We start from the raw sequence: 18,299 nt of genomic DNA, 5'->3' as shown, positions 1-18,299 counted from the left end.
TGTAATACCCTTTGTAATACTTATTATAATATTTTTTTAAAAATAAATAAATAAATAAATAAATAAAAAGTTAAATTTTAAACAGACAGTTCAATAATTTTCTAATAAACCAAAGGTAAATAAGTATATCAAAAAATGCTTAACATCCTTGGTCAATGGGAAAATGCAAATTAAAGCCAAAATGGTATTAAAAACCTATTAAATTGGCTAAAAGAAAAAGAAGAAAACAAAGACAACTGACAATATCAAGTGCTGATGAAAATGTGGAACTCATTTACATTGCTTGTGGGAAAGCAAACCAGTATAGCCACTTTGGAAAACAGTTTGGCAGTTTGTTATCAAGTTAAACATGTACTTATCTTATAATCCAGCAGTAGCCACTTCTGGGTATTTACCCAAGAGAAATAAAAACACATGTCTGTATGTAAATATGTATTGGTTTTATTCATAATAGCCAAAATTGGAAATGACTCAGATGTCATCAACTAGTGAATGGATAGACAAACTGTGGTATATCCATATAGTGGCGTACTACTCAGCAGTAAAGAGAAACAAAATACTGGTACAACTAACAATGTAGATGAATCTCAAATGCATTATACTAAATGGAAAAAAAACTAGTCACAAGATACTCCATATTCTGTGATTTCATTTCTATTACATCTGGAAAGGCAAGACCATAGGAACAAATCAGGGACTGGGGGTAGGTGGAGGGGGATTGACTGCAAAGAGGTAGGAGGAAACTTTTTGGAGTGATGGAAATGTTCTATATCTTGATAGTGGTGGTGGTAACGTGTCAACATTGTTAAAATCTGTTAAAACTTAATTGAACTGTCAGTTAAAATGGGAGAATCTCGCCGAAACCGGTTTGGCTCAGTGGATAGAGCGTCGGCCTGTGGACTGAAAGGTCCCAGGTTCGATTCCGGTCAAGGGCATGTACCTTGGTTGCGGGCACATCCCCAGTAGGAGGTGTGCAGGAGGCAGCTGATCGATGTTTCTCTCTCATCAATGTTTCTAACTCTCTATCTCTTTCCCTTCCTCTCTGTAAAAAATCAATAAAATATATATTAAAAAAATTAAAAAATGAAATGGGAGAATCTCATTACATGTAAATTATATTTCAATTAAAAAATACTTTTTTCATCACTTCTTGGCCTTTTGGCTAAGGTCAAGTATAAAAAAAAATTTTTTTAACCCACCATGATACACCACAGAGCTCATTTCAAGCCCCCTCTCCTTGAGACTTTCCCTGACCCATCTTCTTGTTGTACGGACTTCCAGTAAGTCCCTTCCAGGTCACTCATGTGGTTCCTGCTAACCACAGCTTGGGGTGCTTCTTCAGTAGGGCTGCCTCAGCTCCTCAGGGGTAGTGAGCTGCTGGACTCACTGCTCATTTGGCACAGCCAGACCCTGTCCACAGCCGCTCTGTGAGAGGCCAAGAATGCTGACTGAGGCGGTGGTGGCAGGCTGGGGAGAGGAGTTCGGACCTGGGTGAGCTTCTGTGGCTGTCTTGCTTCTCTCAAGTACCTCTACTCAGCTGTGACTGCTCTCTTCTCCCACAGGTTGGGATAAACATTCCTATGGTTACCATGGAGATGATGGGCATTCCTTCTGCTCCTCGGGGACTGGTCAGCCCTATGGTCCCACATTCACCACAGGAGACGTGATTGGCTGCTGTGTCAACCTCATCAACAGCACCTGCTTCTACACCAAGAATGGCCACAGCCTTGGTGGGTACATAGGGGACTTTGGAGGGTTTGCTCTGTGGAGCCACTTTGGTTGGTGAGAGGCCCAAGGGCAAGCTTTGAAGCCAAAGCAGTGTTACAGATCCTCTGCTGAGCTCTGGGGAACTGCAGCCATTTCCAGGCACTGGAGCCTGCAAGGTGAAGGGAGGGTAGCATGGGCATTCTCTCTGTTAATCCATCCATTTAGGATCATCTATCAAGCCCAGGTTCAGGGCTGAGAGAGCAGCATTGTCGTGGTCATGCTCCTGGCCTGTGTGATATTTGTTGGAGCAGGGTTTGGGGTTGGTGAGAAGTTTGAGGGTCCCAAATACATACTTGATTGGTAATGGTTTGCATGCCCCTGGCCTGGGCCCAGACTTTGGACTGCCCTTCTGGCACTCAGGGCGATGTTTGCTGTGGAGCAATATTGAGGGCTGTTCTGGGTCAGGAGGTAAACAGACAGGCTGGAGTCAGATGGGGCCAGGTCTCTTTCAACCTGTTTATGGTTAATAGACAGCAACCTGGACAGACTTAAATTTGAAAAGGTCCTTTTGGCCCTAGCTGGTTTGGCTCAGTGGATAGAGTGTCAGCCTGCGAACTGAAGGTTCCCAGGTTCGATTCCAGTCAAGGGCATATGACCTGGTTGCGGGCTCAATTCCCCCAGTAGGGGGCATGCAGGAGGCAGCTGATCAATGATTCTCTCATTATTGATGTTTCTATCTCTCTCTCCCTGTCCCTTCCTCTCTGAAATCAATAAAAATATATTTAAAAAAAATAAAAATAAAAAGGTCCCTTTGGTGAAACTGAGAAGGGTGGACTGATGGGCGTAAGGGCCAACAGAAGAGGCAGGTAGCCTGAGGCAAGGCAGTGGTGATGGGTGCAGGAAGTGGGAACAGGGGTGGCCCGGCAGGTCTTAGTGACAGGTGGGGTGCCTTAGTAAGAAGGGCAGATGGGAAAGTGGCTGGATTCGTGGTGATATCAACTGGGATTAGGAACCCAGGAGGAGCAGCAATCCGTGGAGGGTGATGGGGCCCTGGAGGGTCCCTTGGAAGAACAATCCTGTACACGTGTGGAAATTTAGGGTTAGAACTTGAGAGAGCGGGAGGCTGGCTATCCTGATGACTTGCCCGAGGACTGACTGGTATTTGGCCCTGAGTGAGAGGAGTGGAACTGCGGTGGTGCCTAACGTCTGGGCCTTCCTGCCTGTGTTTGCAGAGATCTCTGATTTGGCAGAACCATACCAGCCACAGGCCTTGCCAGGAAAAAAGTTGGGTGTTTTACTTGGAACTCAACTCCTAGGAGAACCACTTCCCTTGGCTTAAGGGGCAGTTAAAAGGGGGTTGCCACTCCCCACAGCCCTTCTGTGGCTTTTCCAGGAGCTGAGCCCAGGCAGAATCAAGGGACCTGTTGGAAATGGGGTTTGCTGGTGGCTGGGCTGAGTGATCAGGAGCCAGCATTCCTCAACAAGGCAGTCAGATGCCACAGTCCAGAGTGGGCATCGAGAGCATTGCACCGGCGCTGCTTAGGTGACTCAGGTGCACATCAGAGAAACTCCTCTGAAATTCATGGCCACCTTGCTACAGTTGCTGATATCCTGCTGGTGAGGAGCTAGCAGCTGGAGGAGAAGGCCAAGGTCTCAAGATGGCTCCTCACTCCCCACTTTGTTTTCTGACTTCAGCTATTTCCTGGCTCTTGGTTTTTCTGCTGTCACAATCCCAGGGGTCACTGCTGTGGATTCTCAGTCTTGGGTAAAGAACACCCTCTGTAGCCAGGCCCAGTCCCTTCTGCTCTGGATTCCTGCCTTCTTTACATTCTTCCAGCTTGTCCACACCTTGGTCCACCTGGCTGTAGGAACCACATTTTGAGGTATACCCTGCTGTCTCCTGTGTATCTGCACCTCCCTCTGGGCCCTAAATGAGTACCAGGGTCCATGAACTCTTTGTCTGTCAGGTCCCCAGGCCCATAAGGAGTTTAGGGCTACCTTAATGTCAGTCCAAACCCTCACACTGTTTTTAAAAAGTCATCTTCCTAGTGCATGCTTTGTATAGACCCCATGCAAGACCTCACATAATCTTGTTATTAGGGATATATTGTCTATTTTTTCAGCCTGTCAAGATCTTCTATGGTCATATTTGTTCTATCTCAAATATTCTTTTCAGCATTGCATTAACCTAAAATTTGATAAATTTGTTTATGTGTATTTTTGTTAAGATATTAAAAAATTGGAAGATAACAAGGGTAAGACTTGAGCCCTTTAGCCTATAGCTTGTTCGGGGTAGACACCAACCATTCAAGAATCACTTTATGTTATTTTGAAACTCATATTTTTCTATCTTGTCCACAAGGATAGTACTGAGACCTTACTAAAGATGATATCACCTGTCCCCTGCATTTTCTAGATCATCAAATTTAATAGAAAGGCAATGAACTTGGAGTGATAGACTACTTGGTGACTCTTCTAATGACCTTGTTTCCTTTTCACAAGCCAGCTTATCAATAAATGTGCTTCAGAATCTCACGCAGAATCAATGAACCAATCACTGCTCTCTGACCTCAGAACCTTTTCCCCTTTAGAGAAGAATGATGTTTCCTGGCCTCCCCCTTTATTTCATTTATTTTATTGTCCTCTATCACAGCACTCTCCCTTTATGGCATTGATCAGTTGTCTGTGTAATTATTAGTTGCATGCCATCTCTCTTGCAGAACTTTTAGGGCCAGGCTTGCAGCTGGTTTCCTAGTGCCTGTCACAAGGCCGAGCTCCTGGGAGGTCTCAGCAGATACTTGACAGATGGGTGAATGAGCAGGCGAATGGAGACAGGAGACTGATGGCTCATCCACAAGTAGTTGGTGTACTAGTACTTGCAGAGTCATTTTTATCCAGCTCTGTGCTCTCCCATCGGTTTTGTTGTTTTTTTAATTAAAATATACTTGTATTGATTTCAGAGAGGAAGGGAAAGGGAGAGAGAGAGAGAGAGAAACATCAGTGATGACAAAGAATCACCTATCGGCTACTTCCTGCACGCTCCCCACTACCCCCCACTGGGGATCCACACCGGCTGGGCTTTCACAGGTTCTTTATACCCTCAGTCTCATTGAACCCTGACCTATGTCTGTTTGTCTCAAGGCACTTCTCATCAAAAAATTAGAGTGTCGCCCTGGCCGGCTTGGCTCAGTGGATAGAGCGTCAGCCTGCAGACTGAAGGGTCCCAGGTTCGATTCCGGCCAAGGGCACATGCCTGGGTTGCGGGCTCGATCCCCAGTGGGGGGTGTGCAGGAGGCAGCCGATCAATGATTCTCTCTCATCATTGGTGTTTCTATCTCTCTCTCCCTCTCCCTTCCTCTCTGAAATCAATAAAGAAATATATTTAAAAAAAAAAAAAAAAAAAAAAATTAGAGTGTCTTGTTTGCATCCTGGACCTTTTCTTGGACCTTCTTCCTGTGGGCCAGCCCAGATGTTTTCATCTCAGTGGCCTTGCAGAGGCTCCCAGAGATCTTTTCCAGTGTAATAGGGGGTGGAGTTGCCTCTGTCCTCATCCTCCTGGAAGCACTTCAAGGTCTTGTCCTTCCTGAGTGCCATAGACAGAGCTGGGTAAGCCTGGGTAGGCCATTCTTTGCCCAGAAGTGTGGCAGTTGCCTCACCTGGTGGCACAACTGCAGTCAAATTGTACACAGACCTCATAGTTCATGAAGCAGCTTTTCTTCAGGTAGACAGGTGTGTTTTTTTCTCTTGTTAATCCTCACCGTAGGATATTTTCCCATTGATTTTTAGAGAGAGTGGAAGAAAGAGGAAAAAACAGAGAAATATCGATGTGAGAGAAATACATCGATTGGTTGCCTCCTGCACACACTCCGACCAGGAGAGGAGCCTGAAAACGAGGTACATATCTGGGACTCTTCAGCCCGCCCACTTATGCTTTATCCACTGAGCCAAACTGGCTAGGGCCAGATGAGCAGCTTTCACAAAGTATCTCAGTTTCTCTCTTGAGGTGTCAGAATTAGTGTTACCCTCTTTTTTTCAGTTTGCCAAAGGTCACACTACAGATAACTGATGGAGCCTGAACTTCCCCTTCTTCCAGTGTTCTGTGGGCCTCCTCCAGGAGCAGGGGGTACAGCAACAGCAGCCTGGCCATACTGAGATCCATGCGGGCAGCTCCCATGCAGACCTGGGAGGTGGATGTTGAGGTCTCCTGGGTTCAGAGGAGCTCCTAGATTTCATTCTGCCAGCTCTGTGACTGCTCACTCTGCCTGTGGGGCTCAGAAGTGGCCTCAGGTAGGCAGATCATGGAGTTTATGAGCTTCATTCACTGCGGAGCAAAGTAGCCCCACAAAGAATGTAAACAATCTCTCTACACCTTGATTTTTTCATCTGTAAACTAGTGTCAGAGAGAATGTACACCTTCCAAGGTTCTGAGAAGTAAATGGTTTAGAGAGAGAGGAAAGGAAAGGGAAAGAAAGAAACATCGATGTGAGAGCGAAGCATCAGTTGGCTGCCTTCAGCATGCCCCCTACTGGGGATCAAGCCTACAACCCAGGCATGTGCCCTGACCCGGAATTGAACCAGCAACCTTTCGGTGCACAGGATGATGCCCCACCAACTGAGCTACACCGGCCAGGCCTAAATGGTTTCTTTTTTTCTTTTTTTTTAAATATATTTTATTAATTTTTTACAGAGAGGAAGGGAGAGAGATAGAGAGTTAGAAACATCGATGAGAGAGAAACATCGATCAGCCGCCTCCTGCACATCTCCCACTGGGAATGTGCCCGCAACCAAGGTACATGCCCTTGACCGGAATCGAACCTGGGACCTTTCAGTCCACAGGCCGATGCTCTATCCACTGAGCCAAACCGGTTTCGGCCTAAATGGTTTCTTGTTAAACACTGAGCCCAGTGCCCAGCACAGAGGAAGCATGTGATATGCATTGGCTAGCTGGCAGTATTCTGGCTCCAGGTTTACTGGGAGACCTATGGTTAGAACCTTTCGGGGTTTCAGTTTCTTTTCTGGGTGCTGTTGGGAAAGCAGACTAGGACTTCTAAAGAGTCAGTGGTTTGAAAACCTTTCAGGGCAAGAGCTCAGGAGTTTCTAAAAGGTAGTAAGAATTTATCTAAAATAAAAAAAAAATGGGAAGGTTATGAGTCCTCAGGACAGTCTCCTTTGGCTCTGTCGCTTTTCAATCTGTAGAACATGAGTGCTCTGGTGGATATTCTGAGGCCTCTCCTGCTCATATATTTGGGGTCCTGTTCTCCTCCACCCTCACTTCTGGTTCAGGCTGAGGTCCCTGGAAACACAACCTCTTCTCTTGACAGGAGGGTTCAGAGGGTACACAGGCCAGTGTTAAGCTGGGCTTTGTTGCCTTGGGAAGCTCTGGGGACTCTGGATGGGTATGGGCTGGAAATGGGCAGCCACCACCCTCACTGTCTCCAGTGCTGTCAGCTTAGAGATGATTTTGGAGTGTCAGACTAGCACTGAGTTCAGCCCTACCATTTCTGCTAATTTTATGACTATTGGCAAATCATTTAGCCTCTGAGGTTTTCTTTCCTCATTTGTAAAATAAGGATAAGTAAGTCTGCTTCCCAGGGTTGGTATGAGGATCAGTAGGTTTCCATCAATATGTGTTGGGTCAAGAGAAGGATCAGGCCTCAGGGGTAGATCATTTGGGTTTTAGTCTTTTCTAGTGGGCTTTTCCTGAGAGAATAGAAGCACTGTAGACAAATATTTTTTAATATGTTTTTATTGATTTTGGAGAGAGGAAGGGGGGGGGGGGGAGAGAGACAGACAGACGGACAGACATTGATCAGTTGCCTCCATCCAGTACACACCCTGACTGGGATGGAAACTATAACCTGGATATGTGCCCTGATCTGGAATCGAACTGGTGACATTTTGGTGCACGGGATGACGCTCAACCAACTGGGACACACTGGCCAGGGCCAAATATTTAAGTATCGATCTGACGTCACTTCTGGCCGGGCCATCCAGCAAAGGGAAGGCGAGGCTCTAAAACTCTCAGGCCCTAGCATGTGCTTGGCCTCCATCATAGGGTAGATGTGGTGACCAGCCCCTCCCCAGTTATTGTGATGGACCGCCTGAGAGCTCATGACTGTTTCTTTCCCTCCACAGGTATAGCCTTCACAGATCTCCCGGTGAGTATTACCATTGGTTCGCCCCTCTTTGGGCTTTTGGGGGCTTAATTATGGTGGTACCAGGAAGTGAAGGGTGTGAAGTCTCCCCTTTCCCCACCCAGGGATATGGACTGTGTTGTCTACTTGAGGGTACCAGTAGGGGGTACCTGCTTGCCTTTCTCCAGTAGCGAGGGCTGGTCTTACTCCATGACTCTTACCAGGTGCAGTGATTTGTGGCATTTCCAAGGACTGCTGGGGATGGGGGGGAGATGAGGGTGGCCCCATGGCTCAGATGGTCTGAGCCAGTTCTGTGACTTACAGCCAGTGGATTGGGGTGCAGAGTGTAGAGAATTATTCCTGAACTGTTAGGTCCCTGTGAATTCCCATCAGAGACCCCTGAGGAAAGCCAGTGCCCTAGGGAACTTGAACCTGCTACCTTGCATCAGCCAGGGAGGTGAGCGTTGTGGGGTTTTCTCTTCTTGGAAAAGGGTGAGGTTTCCTGCTGCCTCAGTTCAGGGCTCATCATCACCTCCTGCACCCCTTTATTAATTGTCATCATGGGCCTCATCCTATGCAGACTTCCACCCAGATGCTGGGAGCCTGGCTCCTTGCTCTGTTTGCCCTGGCCGTGTTCTGGAAGGAGGAAGGGTTTGCTGACTCCGGTGGCTGCTTTGGGATCCTGGGGCCTTGTGATCTGTGAAGCCCAGACGGCAGCACCAGGATCCTGTTAGAACCTCTTGTCTGTGGATCAGAATCCTTTCCTGCTGCCTGAAGGCTTCAGAAAGGGCAAAGTGAATAGACAGGAGGAGAATCCTGACTAGGGAAGAGTCTAGTTGTGGAGACGTGACATGCAACAGCCAGACATGAATGTGGTCAGTAGTAGTGGGGCGCCACAGGGGGCACCGAGTGAGGGAGTGGCCGGGCAGAAGCTGGTCATGGCAGGGGATAGATAGAAAGCAGGGAGCCCCACACCCACGGAGGGACATGCCCAAACCTCAGTGGCCTGAAGATCCTCTTTATGAGTCTGACAGGAAGGGCAGTGGCTTCTCTTTGCACTTTGCCAGCGTTAGGGGGTTTAAACCACCTAACTCCTTTCGCCATGCTCTCCTCTTCCTCCCCTCCTTTCCTGCCTCCCCCTGTCTCTTCCTGCCCCCTCATATACCCGTTTTTTGTGGCAAAGGGATCCTTGGTCCTGGCTCTTTCTGAGAAGAGCTGTAACCCATGCCTGCAGCAGATCTTCACAGGCACACACATCTTCAGGGTCATGGAGCCCACCTGCCTTGCTGTGCCCTGGCTGAGTCCCGAAGAGGGGCCTTGGGCCTTGGGCTTTGGGGAACACCATAGCCTCTGATGTAGGGAAGGAGACTCCATGTGGGGCCTGGCTTGCTTTGCTTTTGCTTTTTCCCTCAAGTTTTGGGGACGAGTGTCTGGTAGGGAGGTGGGCAGAATGTGGCTCAGCGCTGCCACCTCCAGCCTTGCTGCAGTTCTCTCACAGCCAGAGCAGCAGCCTGTGGGAGCCAATCCCTGTGTTCTTGCTCTGCCCCGGAGGCGAGGCGAGGCCTGCCGCCCCACTGCCCTCACGGCCTGACTGACATTTCATTCTCCTCCTCAGGCCAACCTCTACCCCACCGTAGGCCTGCAGACACCTGGGGAGATTGTGGACGCCAACTTTGGGCAGCAGCCCTTCCTGTTTGACATTGAGGACTACATGCGGGAGTGGCGTGCCAAGGTCCAGGGCACTGTCCACTGCTTCCCCATCAGTGCCCGGCTTGGCGAGTGGCAGGCGGTGCTACAGAAGTGAGTGCCCTGCTCCTGCCCTTACCCAGCCCTGCCCCATCCCAGGGGCCTCACTGTCCTGTAGGCCCCTGTACTGCTCTTATGAACTCCAGTGGGTAGTTTCCTTCCTGAAAGCTCTCCCAGACGACTCTGCCTGCTGCTGTTCTGCTTCCCTCTTATCTGATGGGTGGCTCCCATTCAGTTCTCCAGATCTCCTGTTAATTAAACCTTTTCCCCCTGCCCCCCAACTGGATCTCATGGCTCCATATGTAATATCACCAGCAGGGCTGTTTTGCCTCCCCGGGTGATTTTGCAGAGGATGTCCTAGGATGCCATCTGGTTTCTTCCTCTGTAGATTTATTTTCACCTTAGGGAGTATCTATCATGCCATAATTCTGGCCTGAGGTCACTTTTCAGGGTCAGGCATCCATGTCAGTGGTGGCAGGAAGACAGTCTAGCCAGCTCTTGGCTGATTAATTCCCAGGCTGTCCTGGAGGCCAGTCTTGCTGAGAATCCCAAGGGAGGTCAGGTTTGGGTCTCTCTTCCACTTACCAGTTGCAGGCCTGAGTGAGGCAATGACCAGTACCCACTCTGCCAGGAGGAGGGTTAGCTTGTTAGCTTGGCTCCCAAGGATAGGCAGTGAAGGGCTAGGCTTCCACTAGCCGTGGTCCCTTGGGTTGGGTTCTTTGTGTAGTTTTCCTTTCTTGAGGGATTGAAATTGAGCCAAGCCCTAGGGAGAGCTGAGGTAGGGCGAGGTGGCCAGACCCTTCTCAGGAAGAGCAGCACTGCTCCGTTTTGTTCCCAGCCCCCAGAGCTAAGGGGAAGCTCATCCTCTGAGGGCCAGCTCAGTGCCTGTCCCTGCAGCACGCTTGCTGGGATGGGCAAAGGGAGAGGCGGAGCTGCCCCAGCTGTGTGGGGGCGGGACTGATACTCTCAGCTTACAGGGCCTGGGCTCAGCACGTGGGTGTACTTGTTTACATGTGTGTATCTGTGTGCCTGTGTGTGTTCATAGGTAGTATTTGCCAACACCTGCATATAACTTGTGTTCGTTTTATGGACATTGTTAATGGCTATATTATCTAGGAGACAAATTTTGCTACAAGCTCCTTGACTGGCTTCCCTTGGTAGGAGGTTCAGGTTAATTTCTGTGTTTTGCTTGTGTAGATAACCCTTTTGTACATTGAGTTTTTCTTAATTAAGATGATTTTTTTGCCTGGCTGGTATTGCTCAGTGGTTGAGCGTCAACTCTTGAACCAGGAGGTCATGGTTCGATTCCAGTCAGGGCACATGCCCAGGTTGTGGCTCCATCCCCAGTAGGGGACATGCAGGAGGCAGTGGATCAATGTTTCTCTCTCCTTGATGTTTTCTATCTCTTCCTCTCCCTTCCTGTCTCTCTTTCAAGTCAATAAAATCATTTTAGAAAAAAGATTATTTTCTTGGTGCCCTTTCAAGTAGTGGAATTATTGAATCAAAGTGACTGGACATTTTAGTATCGTCCCAAACATGTGTCATCAAAAAATTTTGCCGGTGTGTTTATAATAAAATATAAGAATTATTACTGCCCAGCTGGCGTGGCTCAGTGGTTGAGCGTCTTCCTATGAACCAGGAGGTCATGGTTCAATTCCCAGTTGGAGCACATGCTTGGGTTGCGGGCTTGATCCTCAGTGTGGGGCGTGCAAGAGGCAGCCAATCAATGATTATCTCTCGTCATTGATTTTTCTATCTTTCTCTCCCTCTCTGAAATCAAAAAAATATTTTTTAAAAAAAGAATTATTACTTAGAATATAGCCTTAAGATACATAATTTCATAATAAGAGGCTGTATTTATTGACTTCTTACTTTGTGCTGGGCACTTTATGTATATCATCTCATTTACCCCCCTGAAACACAAGGGGCACACAGACTTCTGTGCCTTCCTCATGACAGCCCTTCAGACATGTGTCTGGCAACTGTAATAGTGCCATTTGTCACATGCACAAGCCAAGATATTCACCTCCTCTACACATCACCTGTGAGGGCTCTTCCTTCTTCTCTACATGTGTGTTCACGCACACGTGGGATTAAACGGCTGCTGGGCCTTGGGCTTCTCAGGACTATTTTCCAAAGATTGTGCTCCTATTGGCCACGTTGTTGCCTGTTATCTTGGCTTCCCAGGGCCCTGAATTGTGACCTATGAGGAGTAACTTATTCGTGGGTTAGCTCCTCTTGACCCTTTAGAGCCAGCACCCCTGAGGGCCAAGTTTGCCTGGTGAGCTAGAATGTTCCTGCCAGGCACGTAGGGCAGCCCACAGAGGAGCTCCTGTGTCTGTAGAAGGTATGCACGTGGCGTGCATTCTCCCTGGCTGGGCAGCTGCCAGACCGCTTGGCAGGCTGCCTTTCCAGGAAGCCCTCAGGGACTGTTGACCATCTCTGGACTTGCCGCATTTCACAGCAGGCAGCTGCTGCTCTAAGATGGTGTGTGTGCTTTTGTTACCGTGCTTGACCACGTGTGGGCAGCATATCCCAGAGAAACTGCAGCCACTCCTCCAGCCGTGAGGACAGATGTGACCCGCCCCAGCCCAGCCTGACTGCATAAGCACTGGGGGAAGTTTTCATTTTTGTTTTAACCTCTTTGTTCTCATTCTGTGGAAGTTGCACCTCTAAGATGTGTTGAGGGAAGACCTAACAGGGAAATTGTCTCATCAGGTGGTCAGTGAGAAATGCAGTTCTTTTTTTCTTTTTTTTAACATTTTAAAATTACAGTTTACATTCAATATTATTTTGTATAATTTCCGGTGCCCAGCATAGTGGTTAGACAGTCGCATACTTTACAATGTGATGCCCCTGACATTTCAAGTACCCACCTGATACCATACACAGTTATTACAATATTATCGACTGTATTCCCTATGCTGTACTTTACGTCCCTGTGACTATTTGGTAACTACGAGAAATGCAATTCTTGAGTGTCACCTGAGCATTTTCTTTCTTCTAGCATGGTCTCATCTTACCTGGTGCATCATGGGTATTGTGCCACAGCCACAGCTTTTGCCCGAATGACTGAAACCCCGATTCAGGAAGAGCAAGCGTCCATAAAGAACAGACAAAGTAAGGTTGATTCTCCTCTCCCCTCTCCCTCCCTCCCTCACCTGCCCCTAACTCTGCTGCCTGGCTCATGCCAGCCTGAGTAACCTGCCAGGATTCCATTCAGCTCTGGTCCTCACCACCAGGAGACCAGCCCAGAGCCCCAACCCAGCCCCAGGCCTTGCTTCTGTCCCTCCTTCAAGACAGCGCTGCCCAGATGGACAGTCTGGCAGAATGGGAATATCACAGTGCCACCTCCCTAACGCACACTCTGCTGGCCTGGCTGGCTGGACCTCACTCCCCCCGTGCTTCCTTCCCCCTGAATCCTGGCTTCTACTCAGCATCTTGTTCATGGTCTTCTGACAAGAGTATGTTTGCATCATGGACCAATGTCCTTCCTTTCACACCATTTGCTCAACTTTAGTAGTTCTGCCTTCTCCTGGCCATAGAGAGGACTGAAGGAATCAGTGTGAAATCTGATGCTCAGTGGCTGCTGTGTTAGCATCTGTCTCTGTTCCCCATCTTTGGTCCTGCCCTTTGCAGACAACCAAAGGCAGGCGCCAAAGGAAGCTTTCCTGGTGTTCATACTGGCCTGTGTACTATGGGGCTCGTTTATGGAAAGAGGGTATTATACAAAGAGGAACAGGGCCCAGGAAAGAGATAGGAAGAGAAGAGAAGAGTGAGGGAGAATGGGTATGTGTGGACATGTGTGTCTGTGTGTGCCTGCTTGCGTCTCTCTGAGCCTGCCATCTCTGTGTATGTGCATGTGTCTGTGTCTCCCAGAGAAGTTACACCCATCCAGACAGACGGAAAGGGATCCCAGACTTGGGATCTATGAATGAGAGTCTCAGACCCAGAAGTCGCTCCAGCAAGACGCACCAGGCCCCAGGGCAAGAGCAAGATGCTGATGCCTGAGAGGTGTCAACGTCAGAGATGCCAGTGTGAGGAGGATGATCTCTCCTGGCAGGGAGCATGCTGCAGCCCCTGAAGACTGCCAAGACATGGGCTGTGGCCCAGAAACCAGTGCCCTCCATTGCCCCTCCCCTGTGAGGCCTGAAAAGAGAAATCTGTCTGAAGAGGAGCTCCTAGGGTCGCCGAACTGCTTGGGTGCCAATCCCCCCATCATGTTCCAACAGCCAGTGCCCCTCCCCCAACCAGGACTCTGGTGACCTGTACTTCATAGGAACAAGCCTCCAAACTCACCCTGTTGCCGCTGGGCTGAGAGTCCCTGCTCTGTTTTTCCCTCTTATTCTTTGAGGACTCCCAACGCTTGGCAGAAACCAGGGTCTATTGTGGGGCTGGATGGCCAGGTTCTTTCTTCAGCCTCTTCTGTGAGCATCTCAACAGGCATAGCGCTCTGAGCCAGCCCACCTGGCTGCCGCTGGTCTGTGCTCAGGGCTGGCAGTTCCAGGCTGCAGCTGTGAGGACCATTTGTAGCCCCCCTCTCACTGCCGTGTTCTTGCTCTCTGCAGAGATCCAGAAGTTGGTACTGGAGGGCCGTGTGGGTGAGGCCATTGAGACCACACAGCGCTTCTACCCAGGGCTGCTAGAGCACAACCCCAACCTGCTCTTCATGCTCAAGTAAGTTTTGGGGCCTACCAGCTCCCCCATAGCCCAGCCCTGCTCAGATGGTGGTGGGAACATGCAACCCGGACCAAGCCCAGAGCAGTGCCGCTCCGCTCCCTCTGCAGGTGCCGACAGTTTGTGGAGATGGTGAATGGGACTGACAGTGAGGTCCGCAGCTTGAGCTCCCGAAGCCCCAAGTCCCAGGACAGCTACCCTGGCTCCCCCAGCCTCAGCCCCCGACACGGCCCCAGTAGTTCCCACATGCACAACACAGGTCAGCCACTCTCCAGAGGGCTCTGGGAAATACTGGTGTGGAGAAGAAAGTCCACTTACAATACCCTTCCCTGGGCTGGGCTTAGGGTTCACTGCTGGACTTGGGAGAAGGGAGATGGGACCCCTATAGTCATTCCCAGGGCCCTGCTTGATGGCAAGTTGCCCCTCCTCTTCTGAATGTTCCCTGGCTTACAGGTGCAGATAGTCCCAGCTGCAGCAATGGCATCGCATCCTCCAAGAGCAAACAGAACCACAGTAAATACCCCGCGCCCAGCTCCTCCTCGTCCTCCTCCGCGTCCTCCTCTTCCTCCTCGTCCCCATCCTCCGTCAATTATTCCGAGTCCAACTCAACAGATTCCACCAAGTCCCAGCCCCACAGCAGCACCAGTAACCAAGAGACCAGGTGCCTGTCTTAGCTTCTTCCTCCTGCCTTCTGCTCTGTGCCACTTGGGCCCACTGCAGCCTGTCTTTTGAGTGCTGCCCCCTGCACTTCCTCCTCCACCTCCATCCCAGTCTGTACCTGGAGTAGTAGCTGCTGACCCGCCAGGCATTGGCTCCGTCTTTTGGCCCTACCATGATTCAACTGCAGCTTTACTCTGTCCTCTCTTTATCCAGAGGCACCTGCACTGCCAGGCTGAGAATGTGGTCTCCCAGAGAGACCAGGCCTTAGAACCCCCAACGTATACTGAAGGCACTTTTACTGGGCTTGGCTTGTGATCACCCACGTTGGGCAGGCAGGGATTTTAGGCTACAGATACAAGTGGCCTTAGGGTTTGGGTCCCGAAGAGGTGCCTGTTGGGCCTCACAGGCTCCTGTCATTTGGAGGTGGGGGGCTGATTAGGAGTGTGCCAACTCGGAGGAGAGTCAGCAAGGGGAGGGTCACAGAGGCAGCATTGGGACAAGAGTGAGAATCAGATGACAGACCTCTGGCTGGTATCTCAGGAGGGGCCAAGTGTTGGAGCCTGGGAAGCCAGAGCTGTCCTTTGATGCTCCTAGGAGCCCTCAGTTCACCCACAGCACAGCTATAGGAGGCCCAAACAAGCTGCTGCAACCACATCACCTTGGCCAACTCCCACCTCAACCCTTCTCCACAGCGACAGTGAGATGGAGATGGAGGCGGAGCATTACCCCAATGGTGTGCTGGAGAGCATGTCCACGCGCATCGTCAATGGTGCCTATAAGCATGAGGACCTGCAGACCGATGAGTCCAGCATGGGTGAGGGCTGTGCTCCAGCATGGTGTTCCATGGGCGGCAACACTCAGTCCAGATGCCCCTTCCCCCTGGGAGGGGGTTGGGATGGGCAGACTTTGGCAGCTTGAGAGGCTCTAGCTAGACCTAGTTCACTGCCTCCTTAGCCAGTCATTAATGGATGCTTGAGGTGGGAAGGCCCTGGCCTATTGCCAAGACCAGGGCCCCTGCGTTTGGGGCTAGAGGGAGTTGGTGAGAGTGGGCACTGTTATGGGCCCCCCTGCACCTGTACAGGGTAGGGAGAGGGAAAGCTTTGGTGCTGACTCCCAGAGCATGTGCTAGGTGGACTAAGAGCACCTCAGCTACGGTGGTCCACCTGCTCCTCCCAGCCCTCACTTGCCTCTGGCAGAAGCTGTATCCCCCACCCCAAGGTCCTTCTTGCCATGTTCTCTTTGGTGTCCTCCCTCAAGTCCTCCCTTTCTCTCCTCACTCCTCCTGATGTGTTCTCTGCTGGACTCTGGGTGCAGATGATGGGCATCCTCGGCGGCAGCTCTGTGGGGGCAACCAGGCTGCCACAGAAAGGATAATCCTGTTTGGCCGCGAGTTGCAGGCACTGAGTGAGCAGCTGGGCAGGGAGTATGGCAAGAATTTGGCCCACACGGAGATGCTGCAGGTACAGAACAAGTCAGGCCCTCACCCAGAGAGGGCCCCCGTTCGGTAATGGAGGCATGGTGACTCTGGGAGGGTCCTCGGGACAGCAGCACCAGGACAGAGTGGGCTCCAGTCAAGTCTGCAACGGGAAATGGGACATCCAGGGTGTATCCCACCCTCTCTAGGCTCTAGGGAGGCCACAACCCTCCCTGACCCAACAATGGGGTGTGTTGTACCCTCACTGAGGGTCACAGAGGTGTGTGTATAGTGTGTGCCACAGTCTTCTCAAGAGTGCCCTGTCCCTTAGGATGCTTTTAGCCTGTTGGCATACTCAGACCCCTGGAGCTGCCCAGTTGGCCAGCAGCTTGACCCCATCCAGAGGGAGCCTGTGTGCGCTGCCCTCAACAGTGCTATTTTAGGTAAGTGGATCTAATAAAAATAGAAGCTTGCCCATGAGTACATGGGCGGCCCCCTCCCTCTTCTCCCTAGGAATTGCTGATGTTTGTCCAAATCAGGGCATTGAGCTCTACCCAGGAGCTCTCTGGTGGCCCACAGGACTCTTGGGCTGACATGGCTGAACCTAAATCCTTACCTCCCTCCGCCTAACTGAGTAGATTGTGATGGGCCCAGGTTGTGACCGTGGACCCAGGTCAGCCCATTGCTCTGAAGAAAGCAAAGGTCCTCTGGTTTCTGGCATGGCTGCAGGGTCATGGCCTGGTGGCTGGGACACACACAGACACGTGAACACTCTGTTTCAAGAGATTTTGTTCAAACCCCCCCCCCCCCCCCACACACACACATACACCCTTCTGTTCCCAAGGAAATTTTGATCTGGGCCCAAGCCCTGGGCAGGGCAGTGACCAGGCCTTGTCTTTCTTCCACAGAGTCTCAAAACCTGCCAAAGCAGCCCCCGCTGATGCTCGCCCTGGGCCAGGCATCTGAATGTCTACGGCTTATGGCCCGAGCGGGCCTGGGATCGTGCTCCTTTGCCAGAGTCGACGACTACTTGCACTAGCTGACCGTGCTGGCTGGCCCCACTTGGCCCTCTTGGCCCCAGGGCTGGAGCCCGGCCCTCCATAGGCATCTGGCGCAGGGACCTGAAAGCCATGGGCAGAGTCCACTCTTGCCTGGCCTCCTCACCTTCTTTTCCTTTCTTTTCCATCCTTTTTTCCCACCTTTAGTCTCTCTTGCCCCACACCCACCTCCACATGCAGCGGCCTATGACACAGTATTGGCTGGTTACTCTCTTGTAGCGCCTACTTTGAAATGGGGGTTTTGTTTTGAGAGGGGTTGGAGTTTTTTAAACTTTATTTTTTTCCTCCTGACTGAGCCACCAGTATTTATCTCTGGAGAGTTTGTGCTGAGCTGGTTTCTGCTAATTTAGTGATGAAGCCTATCCAAGTTGGTGATAGCTTATTATTTTTAATATATATATATTAAAAAAGACACAGTATTTATCGTAGTGTTAGTGGTCCAGCACCTCTTGGGTGAGGCTGTCCAGACACCATATGTTTTTATTTGAGTCCAACTCATTAAAAAAGAATCATCTCTGTAACCTCAGCCTAGTGATTTATTTCAGGCTTCCCTTTGTTGAGCTACAGGCCCAGCTGCAGCTTAAGGAAGCGCATTAGGCTTGTGTGGGGGGACGGGGGCACGGACAGTGGCACTTAGTGGGCAGGTCAGGCTAAGCTGGTCTGCAGAATCGAAGAGCTGTGGGTCCCCAGGCCCCTGAGAGTCAGACTGAGCAGAGTGCCAGGGGTCCAGAGAAGAGAAGAGAAGAGTTGACACAGGGCCTCACAACAAAGCAAGGGAGTAGAGGGTTCTTGACCAGCACACTATCTACCATTTTACCCTGCCTTTCACTGCCTTCCTTGCACCTCTCTCTTTCCTTTTCAACATCCTTCCTTCACTTGTTAAGGTGGCCAAATAAGTCATTT

The 18,299-nt window shown here is 50.4% G+C and overlaps 1 protein-coding gene across 2 annotated transcripts in view; it reads left to right on the top strand.

The window, feature by feature from the left end:
* Positions 1-17,782, top strand: part of RANBP10 (RAN binding protein 10) — a 52,108-nt gene extending 34,326 nt beyond the window's left edge. For both annotated transcript variants that reach the window (XM_005876411.2, XM_014547834.1), the window contains 11 exons: positions 1,563-1,730; positions 7,843-7,865; positions 9,457-9,641; positions 12,595-12,707; positions 14,156-14,264; positions 14,375-14,523; positions 14,718-14,925; positions 15,617-15,738; positions 16,239-16,384; positions 16,670-16,781; positions 17,247-17,782. In XM_005876411.2, coding sequence (XP_005876473.2) covers positions 1,563-1,730; positions 7,843-7,865; positions 9,457-9,641; positions 12,595-12,707; positions 14,156-14,264; positions 14,375-14,523; positions 14,718-14,925; positions 15,617-15,738; positions 16,239-16,384; positions 16,670-16,781; positions 17,247-17,377 — 1,466 coding nt within the window. In that variant the 3' untranslated portion in view covers positions 17,378-17,782. The remainder of the gene's footprint in view (positions 1-1,562; positions 1,731-7,842; positions 7,866-9,456; positions 9,642-12,594; positions 12,708-14,155; positions 14,265-14,374; positions 14,524-14,717; positions 14,926-15,616; positions 15,739-16,238; positions 16,385-16,669; positions 16,782-17,246) is intronic.
* The last annotated feature ends 517 nt before the right edge of the window (positions 17,783-18,299 follow it).

This window comes from Myotis brandtii, unplaced genomic scaffold (assembly GCF_000412655.1).
Source record: "Myotis brandtii unplaced genomic scaffold, ASM41265v1 scaffold486, whole genome shotgun sequence".
Lineage (NCBI taxonomy): Eukaryota > Metazoa > Chordata > Mammalia > Chiroptera > Vespertilionidae > Myotis > Myotis brandtii.
This window is presented reverse-complemented; position numbering and strand designations above follow the sequence as displayed.